Genomic DNA, 10109 nt, shown 5'->3' with positions numbered 1-10109 from the left:
TACTGGGGAGGGGGGGGAATGGTGATGCTCTAGCTGGGATTACTGGGGGGGGGGAATGGTGATGCTCTAGCTGGGATTACTGGGGAGGGGGGGGGGAATGGTGATGCTCTAGCTGGGATTACTGGGGAGGGGGGGGAATGGTGATGCTCTAGCTGGGATTACTGGGGAGGGGGGGGAATGGTGATGCTCTAGCTGGGATTACTGGGGAGGGGGGGATGGTGATGCTCTAGCTGGGATTACTGGGGAGGGGGGGGATGGTGATGCTCTAGCTCGGATTACTGGGGAGGGGGGGGGATGGTGATGCTCTAGCTCGGATTACTGGGGAGGGGGGGGGGGATGGTGATGCTCTAGCTCGGATTACTGGGGGGGGGGGGGGTGAATGGTGATGCTCTAGCTGGGATTACTGGGGAGGGGGGAATGGTGATGCTCTAGCTAGGATTATTGGGGGGGGATGCTAATACTCTAGCTAGGATCACTGGGGGGGGGGGTGGCAATGCTCTAGCTCGGATTACTGTGTGTGTGTGGGGAGGGGGGGATGGTAATGCCCTAGCTTGGATTACTGGGGGGAGGAATGGCAATGCCCTATCTTGGATTACTGGGGGGGAGGAATGGCGATGCCCTATCTTGGATAACTGGGGGGAGGAATGGCAATGCTCTACCTAGGATTACTGGGAGAGGGAAATGGCAATGCTCTAGCTAGGACTACCTGGGGGTGGGGATGGAATGGCAATGCTCTAGCTAGGACTACCAGGGGGGGAATGGCAATGCTCTAACTAGGACTACCGGGGGGGTGGGGAATAGCAATGCTCTAGCTAGGACTACCGGGGGGGTGGGGAATGGCAATGCTCTAGCTAGGACTACCGGGGGGTGGGGAATGGCAATGCTCTAGCTAGGACTACCGGGGGGTGGGGAATGGCAATGCTCTAGCTAGGACTACCGGGGGGTGGGGAATGGCAATGCTCTAGCTAGGACTACCAGGGGGGAATGGCAATGCTCTAACTAGGACTACCGGGGGGGGTGGGGAATAGCAATGCTCTAGCTAGGACTACCGGGGGGGTGGGGAATGGCAATGCTCTAGCTAGGACTACCGGGGGGTGGGGAATGGCAATGCTCTAGCTAGGACTACCGGGGGGTGGGGAATGGCAATGCTCTAGCTAGGACTACCGGGGGGTGGGGAATGGCAATGCTCTAGCTAGGACTACCGGGGGGTGGGGAATGGCAATGCTCTAGCTAGGACTACCGGGGGGGTGGGGAATGGCAATGCTCTAGCTAGGACTACCGGGGGGGTGGGGAATGGCAATGCTCTAGCTAGGACTACCGGGGGGTGGGGAATGGCAATGCTCTAGCTAGGACTACCGGGGGATGGGGGTGGAATGGCAATGCTCTAGCTAGGACTACCGGGGGATGGGGGTGGAATGGCAATGCTCTAGCTAGGACTGCCAGGGGGTGGGGGTGGGGGAATGGCAATGCTCTAGCTAGGACTGCCGGGGGGTGGGGGTGGAATGGCAATGCTCTAGCTAGGACTGCCGGGGGGTGGGGGTGGGGGAATGGCAATGCTCTAGCTAGGACTACCGGGGGGTGGGGGGGGGGGGGATGGCAATGCTCTAGCTAGGACTACCGGGGGGAGGGGGGATGGTAATGCCCTATCTTGGATTACTGGGGGGAGGAATGGCAATGCCCTAGCTTGGATTACTGGGGGGGAGGAATGGCGATGCCCTAGCTTGGATTACTGGGGGGAGGAATGGCAATGCTCTACCTAGGATTACTGGGAGAGGGAAATGGCAATGCTCTAGCTAGGACTACCTGGGGGTGGGGATGGAATGGCAATGCTCTAGCTAGGACTGCCGGGGGTTGGGGGGGGGGAAATGGCAATGCTCTAGCTAGGACTGCCGGGGGTTGGGGGATGGCAATGCTCTAGCTAGGACTGCCAGGGGGGGGGGGGGGGATGGCAATGCTCTAGCTGGGACTACCGGGGGGTGTGTGGGATGGCAATGCTCTAGCTAGGACTACCGGGGGTTGGGGGGGGAATGGCAATGCTCTAGCTAGGACTACCGGGGGTTGGGGGGGGGGGGGGGGGAATGGCGATGCTCTAGCTGGGATTACTGCGGAGGGGAGGGGATGGTGATGCTCTAGCTGGGATTACTGGGGAGGGGAGGGGAATGGCGATGCTCTAGCTGGGATTACTGGGGAGGGGGGGGGGGGAATGGCGATGCTCTAGCTGGGATTACTGGGGAGGGGGGGGAATGGCGATGCTCTAGCTGGGATTACTGGGGAGGGGGGGGGGGAATGGCGATGCTCTAGCTGGGATTACTGGGGAGGGGGGGGGAATGGCGATGCTCTAGCTGGGATTACTGGGGAGGGGGGGGAATGGCGATGCTCTAGCTGGGATTATTGAGGGGATAGCGATGCTCTAACTGAGATTACTGGGGGGGAGCGATGCTGTAGCTGAGATTACTGGGGGGATGGCAATGCTGTAGTTAGGATTAGTAGGGGATGGGGAGGAATGGCAATGCTGCGGCTAAGATTCCTGGGGGGGACGGGGGGAGGTTGTTGATGCTATGGCTAAAATCATTGGGGGGAATTGGCGATGCTCTAGCTAGATTTCCTGGGGTGAGGAGGGGAGATGACAATGCTTTAGCTAGGATTCCTGGGGTTGGGAATGGCAATGCTCTAGCTGGGATTACTGGGGAGGGGGGGGGGGGATGGCGATGCTCTAGCTGGGATTACTGGGGAGGGGGGGGAATGGTGATGCTCTAGCTAGGATTACTGGGGAGGGGGGAATGGTGATGCTCTAGCTGGGATTACTGGGGAGGGGGATGGAAAGGCAATGCTCTAGCTGGGATTACTGGTGGAGGGGGCACAATGGCAATGCCCTAGCTGGGATTACTGGGGAGGGGGGGGGGGGGGGAATGGCGATGCTCTAGCTGGGATTACTGGGGAGGGGGGGGGGGGGAATGGTGATGCTCTAGCTGGGATTACTGGGGAGGGGGGGGGGGGAATGGTGATGCTCTAGCTGGGATTACTGGGGAGGGGGGGGGAATGGTGATGCTCTAGCTGGGATTACTGGGGAGGGGAGGGGAATGGCGATGCTCTAGCTGGGATTACTGGGTGGGGGTGGGGAATGGCAATGCTCTAGCTGGGACTACCGGGGGGTGGGGAATGGCAATGCTCTAGCTAGGACTACCGGGGGGTGGGGAATGGCAATGCTTTAGCTAGGACTACCGGGGGGTGGGGGGTGGGGGGGATGGCAATGCTCTAGCTAGGACTACCGCGGGGTGGGGGAATGGCAATGCTCTAGCTAGGACTGCCGGGGGGAGGGGGGGATGGTAATGCCCTAGCTTGGATTACTGGGGGGAGGAATGGCAATGCCCTAGCTTGGATTACTGGGGGGGGGGGGGGGGGGGAGGAATGGCGATGCCTAGCTTGGATTACTGGGGGGGGGAATGGCAATGCTCTAGCTAGGACTGCCGGGGGTTGGGGGGAATGGCAATGCTCTAGCTAGAACTGCCGGGGGTTGGGGGGGGGGGGGGGGGGAATGGCAATGCTCTACCTAGGACTGCCGGGGGTTGGGGGGGGGGAACGGCAATGCTCTAGCTAGGACTGCCGGGGGTTGGGGGGGGGGGGGGGAACGGCAATGCTCTAGCTAGGACTGCCGGGGGTTGGGGGGGGGGGGGGGGAACGGCAATGCTCTAGCTAGGACTGCCGGGGGTTGGGGGGGGGGGGGGACGGCAATGCTCTAGCTAGGACTGCCGGGGGTTGGGGGGGGAACGGCAATGCTCTAGCTAGGACTGCCGGGGGTTGGGGGGGGGGGGGGGACGGCAATGCTCTAGCTAGGACTGCCGGGGGTTGGGGGGGGGGGGGGGGGGGACGGCAATGCTCTAGCTAGGACTGCCGGGGGTTGGGGGGGGGGGGGGGACGGCAATGCTCTAGCTAGGACTGCCGGGGGTTGGGGGGGGATGGCAATGCTCTAGCTAGGACTACCGGGGGGTGGGGGGGTGGAATGGCAATGCTCCAGCTAGGACTACCGGGGAAGGGGGGGGGGAATGGCAGTGCTCCAGCTAGGATTACTGGGGGGGGATGGCAATGCTCTGGATGAAATAACTGCTAGGGAGAAATGGTAGTTCTAGGAATGGGATTATTGAGGGGAAATGGTGAGGCTGTAGGCTGGATTACTTAAAGGGTGGAATTGTAAAGTTCTGGCTGCGATTACTGAGGGGAAATGGTGAAACTCAATGTGATACTGCAAAAGGAGAATGGTGAGGCTCTGGCTGAGAAGTCACTGATTGTGGGGACTGAATTAATACAGGGATCTGCTGAACGAAATAAATTGTGCCTTATGGGGGGTCTGGATTTTGCAGCAGAGTCATCATGATTTGTCACAGAGCCAGCCTATTTTGGCAAGACTCCTCCAAAGAGAAATGTTGTTTTTCAAGGGTTCCCCAGTGCTAAAAGTTGGGATCTCACTGTCCTAGATGAAGCGCTTACCTACTGATCCAGGTTACATCTCATGAGTAGTTGTGTAACATCTCCAATAACCCCTCAGCAGCAGCACGGCCTCAACACCAAACACTCAGACGCGTAGAATGATCAGGCGGCTTTATTTTTTTTGTTTTTTTCTGTCTGCAGCTTTCCGTATCACATCATAAAAACAGTATGGCGACCCCAGAGGCAGTGTTAAAAGATATAGCTTATTCAATGGTCCTCTTAACAGGCTCTGTGCATTACAATCATTGCAGATAGAGAAGAGGTTGTGGGGAGGGCTGCGGCCCCCAGACTAATGTTACAAGGGACCCCCTGTTAGCAATGCTTTTACTAGTGATATCGTAGCCTGGATCATGGAAAGCTCGATCTACATCATCATTAAGACGGGAAAGGAGGGACGCCAGCCAGAGTTCATGTTTGTTGGCATTGGAGGTCTCTGACTGATGATTGCACCATGGCACAGCCATGCTGGGGATGGGCGGCCCCTCATTAGGGGGGACCCCCGTAACATCATTCAGAATCAGCCAAGACATGTAGCTTAGTGTTTTTCCTTGATAAATCATGGATGACGGTTCAGATGCAGCATAATTGCAACAAAGAGGCAAATAGTGGCGGCGGGTGGTGGGTAGGACACAAAACGTACAACGTCCACAATGCAAGCAACTGAAGCGAGAAAAGCTCCCCATGATGAGAAGAACGTGGCCCAGGGTCGCTGAACACTGAAAACCAAGAACACGCCGAGTCAGGAACACCCCGGATCCTGAGTAAAGCTGAAAGGAGAAAAACAAAAACCCTCCGGCACCTCAAGCAGATGAGACCTGGAAATACACGTCCCCCAATTCATAGACGGATGCAGGAAAGTGGGCACCAAGCACTGGTCCAATGCTCCTGGGATGGTGGGTCGGAGGATCGGGGGGTGGACTTAAGATATTGATTTGGAACCTTCCATGTCGTTCGGTGGGTTGGATGAAGGCTGCACCCAGCAGTGGAGGAAAAGAAAAAGAGATATGGAGTCCGACAAGTAAACCGCCATAATAGATGCTGTAAGAGGGGAGGGAGACGCCTGAAGAACATTCCCACATAGAAGGTACTCGAGTCACAGTGTCGAGCTCTAGCATCACTAGCCGGAAACCCCCTCCCCCCGGATTTGTGCAGCTTTGTCCTGAAGATTAAGGAAAAAAAAAAAGAAAAAAAAAAAAAACAAAGTCTTTTTTGTCTTTTTTTGTTTTGATTTTTAAAAAGTTGGATGTAAATGTTCAATACTTCACTCCGGGGACAAACTCCTTCGCGTCCGGGTTCAGGTTGCTTTTGCTCTGAAGAGGAAAAATAAATGTTTTTATGTGCGTTTCAACCCAAAAGGTCCCATATCTACAGGAGGACTCCGTTTCCCTTACGGAGAACAATCACGCTTCGCTCTACTAGCGACACAACGGACCAAACGGCTCTCATTAAACACTCTTTTACACAGTTCTAGGGTAAAAGCCTTAGTCCTCTTCCACACGAATGGCAGGGGGCTTAAAATATGAGCTCTACCCCAAAAATAAGCCCTAGTTGCAGAGAAAAAAAAAACAAACACACCACACCTAGGCAGCACTGTCCAGCTCCGGCCCGTCTTCTCCCCGATCCCAGGCACTGGTCTTCAACATCTCTTCTGGCTGGGGATTGAAAAGTCCCCGCCTCCTGGAAGTGCTGTCTCTGATTGGCTAAGCGTCACAGCACTCAGCCAGTCAGACGCAGCGCTTCCACGAGGCAGGGATTTTTCAATCCCCTGCTAAAGACCAGTGCCGGGGATCGGTGAGGAGACGGGCCGGAGCCGGACAGCGCTTCTAGGTGATGTGATCTTTTTTTTCTGCTGCGAGGGCTTATTTTAGGGCTTTTACTGTAGGATTTCCTACTGTACAAGTTGCATCGCACAAAAACCGCATTTTGGTGCGATGCAACAGAGAGGACGGCTCCATAGGGAAACAAGGGCCACAAAACATTGGAAAACGCGGCTGTATAGAGCGTGCTACAAACCATCGCTGCTGTGGAAGAGCCCGTAGGAAAGCATGGGCTCCACATACCTGCGATTTGTAGCGCTGTCGCATCGTGAGAACACCCGCCCGTGCGGACACAGCCCAATGTACATCACAGGGCCAAAAGCTGCAGGTTACAGGCCTTTATATATTACATAAGATAGTCGCATGCAGAGCAATTCCTCAGTAGGGATCAGAATCCCCGGTACTCTGCGAGGAGGTGCTGAGCGCGCCGTTATCGTATGGAACAGCATTCGGTACGGACTCCAGTAGGGCCTCTCTCACACGGGCGACTGCGATACGGCGTTACAAAAATCACAGGCGGCTGGGAGGGGTTTGTAAGGTTAAAATATCGCATGGAAATCGCGGGTACGGGCTGAACAATGCAAAAAGCAAGGAGGCTCCAAGGGGAACACGGGTTACAAGACAGCGCAAATCACAGCAGCACACGGCAACAGACAAAGCCTGGCTGATGTGAAGGAACCCGCTAGAACACGGGCTTCACATACATGCGGAGTGTATCACGGCTGCATCGCTACAAAAACAAGCGATTTGTAGCCCATGTGAAAGAACCCTTCAACGCTGCAGCCCCTCCACACGCCGTGCTCCCAGCCTCCCGCGCCCGGCCCCTCCACACGCCGCGCTCCCAGCCTCCCGCGCCCGCCCCCTCCACACGCCGCGCTCCCAGCCTCCCGCGCCCGCCCCTCCACACGCCGCGCTCCCAGCCTCCCGCGCCGCCCCCTCCACACGCCGCGCTCCCAGCCTCCCGCGCCCGCCCCCTCCACACGCCGCGCTCCCAGCCTCCCGCGCCCGCCCCCTCCACACGCCGCGCTCCCAGCCTCCCGCGCCCGGCCCCTCCACACGCCGCGCTCCAGCCTCCCGCGCCCGGCCCCTCCACACGCCGCGCTCCCAGCCTCCCGCGCCCGGCCCCTCCACACGCCGCGCTCTCAGCCTCCCGCGCCCGGCCCCTCCACACGCCGCGCTCTCAGCCTCCCGCGCCCGGCCCCTCCACACGCCGCGCTCTCAGCCTCCCGCGCCCGGCCCCTCCACACGCCGCGCTCTCAGCCTCCCGCGCCCGGCCCCTCCACACGCCGCGCTCTCAGCCTCCCGCGCCCGGCCCCTCCACACGCCGCGCTCTCAGCCTCCCGCGCCCGGCCCCTCCACACGCCGCGCTCTCAGCCTCCCGCGCCCGGCCCCTCCACACGCCGCGCTCTCAGCCTCCCGCGCCCGGCCCTCCACACGCCGCGCTCTCAGCCTCCCGCGCCCGGCCCCTCCACACGCCGCGCTCTCAGCCTCCCGCGCCCGGCCCCTCCACACGCCGCGCTCTCAGCCTCCCGCGCCCGGCCCCTCCACACGCCGCGCTCTCAGCCTCCCGCGCCCGGCCCCTCCACACGCCGCGCTCTCAGCCTCCCGCGCCCGGCCCCTCCACACGCCGCGCTCTCAGCCTCCCGCGCCCGGCCCCTCCACACGCCGCGCTCTCAGCCTCCCGCGCCCGGCCCCTCCACACGCCGCGCTCTCAGCCTCCCGCGCCCGGCCCCTCCACACGCCGCGCTCTCAGCCTCCCGCGCCCGGCCCCTCCACACGCCGCGCTCTCAGCCTCCCGCGCCCGGCCCCTCCACACGCCGCGCTCTCAGCCTCCCGCGCCCGGCCCCTCCACACGCCGCGCTCTCAGCCTCCCGCGCCCGGCCCCTCCACACGCCGCGCTCTCAGCCTCCCGCGCCCGGCCCCTCCACACGCCGCGCTCTCAGCCTCCCGCGCCCGGCCCCTCCACACGCCGCGCTCTCAGCCTCCCGCGCCCGGCACTCCACACGCCGCGCTCAGCCTCCCGCGCCCGGCCCCTCCACACGTCGCACTCTCAGCCTCCCGCGCCCGGCCCCTCCACACGCCGCACTCTCACCCTCTCGTGCCCAACGGCCCAGCCCCTTTACGCACCGCACTCCCATCCGAGTTAGCGCACTCCCACCCTCCCGTGCCCGGCCCCTCTACACCACAGTCGGCGCAGCCCCTCTACATGTTGCACTCACACCCTCCCGTGCCAACGGCCGGGCCCCTCTACGCACCGCACTCCCACCCTCCCGTGCTGCAGCATTTCATCAGGAAATGCCGGAGGAGAAACGTCAAACCGTGAACTCTGCATATTCTGTATTCTTTGGGGGGGGGGGGGGGGGGGGGGGGGGGGGGGGGGGGTATGTCTAGGTACCCCGCCTTCTGATCGGTGGGGTCCGCCTCCCAGCACCACCACCCACTAGCCGTTTCAAGTGGCCAGCAGGGTTCAAGCGAGCGCTACAGCCTCTTCTCAGATTCCATCACGCCAGTCTCACACATGCGTTCAGGTCAACGCTGCTTGGCACGGATTTACTGCGATTTCAAGGTGTTTTTGAACATGTGACAGCGCTTTATGACACGGACGCGCTGAAGCAGGACAGCAGCGTTAAAGCTGCCGTGTTCGGGCCCAGGTCTGAGAAGTCCCATTAAAATCAATGGGCGTGTGGTACTACGGTGAGTGCGATGCTCAGGACGCCGCGGTAAAGAGCGGTGTGAGTATAAGAGCGGCCCTCCTCGGAATCTGCATATGATCAGAAGCAGGTCCAAAAACCGAAGAGGTCACAGCGCTCACGTAGCCCGATGGGCGGAGGTGCCGGCAGTTGGACTCCCCCCAATCAGATAGGGATGGTGGACCCCACAAATTGCGCATTTTTCGTCACATGACCGTTCCTGACTCCCCCCTCGTATCGGCTGCAGTGACCAAACGACAGATGCCAAGTTTGTTAGTCGGTCCCTGCTGACACGATGATTGGCGCACTTACCAAGATGTCCTCTGAATTGTGAACGTCATTGACTGTGAGACCATTTAACTGCTGCTGCAACTGCCCCACCCCCTGCGGCAAATCGCGCGAAGGGATGAACCAGTCCTGATCCTCTTCGTCCAACATCTCCTGGAAGCAGCGGTCCAGGAACTCCTGTTCTTGTAACTCTTCCTCCACCTGCAGGGTGACAGACAAGGCATAGTCATTACCAGGGGCGCCCCTAGTGGTTGGTGAGGGAAGCACAGAAGTGACCAGATGGGCCCCTACGGCTGCCGCTAAGGCCAGTGTCACACGACCGGATTTGGATTGTGCAATCTGTGGGAGTCACCCGCACAGACGATCCGCGGAATATCCGCATCCATTAACAATAGAGCGGAAATAAATCACTGCATGCGCCATTCTTGTGCGGATTCCGCACGGACGGCCTCCATGACAGGCATTGGAGGCGTCCATCCCGCAGCTCATCCGCAATTAACATGGCGCGTTGGCATGGATACCCCGCGTCACCGCTGAGCGACGGTGCAGAAAATACAACCACGAGTTTAAAAAACACAAAATACCTGTACAGCGCCTGACCAACGGCGAGCCTCCGCGGACATACGCAGGGTCACCCGCCGGACTCACAGCTGTAGTCCGCTAGTGACCCGTTCGCGTGAGCCCGGCCCCACTGACAACAACGGGCAACGGATGGGCAGCGATTCTTTACGGCAGCAGGAAAACACCGCTCCTATGTAGGACCCTTCAGAAGAACGGGGTTCATATCGGCACAGCTCACAGATCTCCAGCGAGGCGCCCGGCAGCGTGA

General features: G+C 59.8%; 1 protein-coding gene across 1 annotated transcript in view; it reads right to left on the bottom strand.

Moving 5' to 3' along the window:
• Nucleotides 1-4582: 4582 nt before the first annotated feature.
• PAIP2B (poly(A) binding protein interacting protein 2B) overlaps nt 4583-10109 on the bottom strand; it is an 11507-nt gene continuing 5980 nt past the window's right edge. The window contains exons 3-4 of the mRNA XM_066572856.1: nt 9305-9481; nt 4583-5795 (exon numbers count right to left, since the gene is read on the bottom strand). Of these exons, the coding sequence (XP_066428953.1) occupies nt 5739-5795; nt 9305-9481 (234 nt within the window). The 3' untranslated portion in view covers nt 4583-5738. The remainder of the gene's footprint in view (nt 5796-9304; nt 9482-10109) is intronic.

Source organism: Eleutherodactylus coqui, chromosome 7, assembly GCF_035609145.1.
Source record: "Eleutherodactylus coqui strain aEleCoq1 chromosome 7, aEleCoq1.hap1, whole genome shotgun sequence".
NCBI classification, from domain to species: domain Eukaryota; kingdom Metazoa; phylum Chordata; class Amphibia; order Anura; family Eleutherodactylidae; genus Eleutherodactylus; species Eleutherodactylus coqui.
This window is presented reverse-complemented; position numbering and strand designations above follow the sequence as displayed.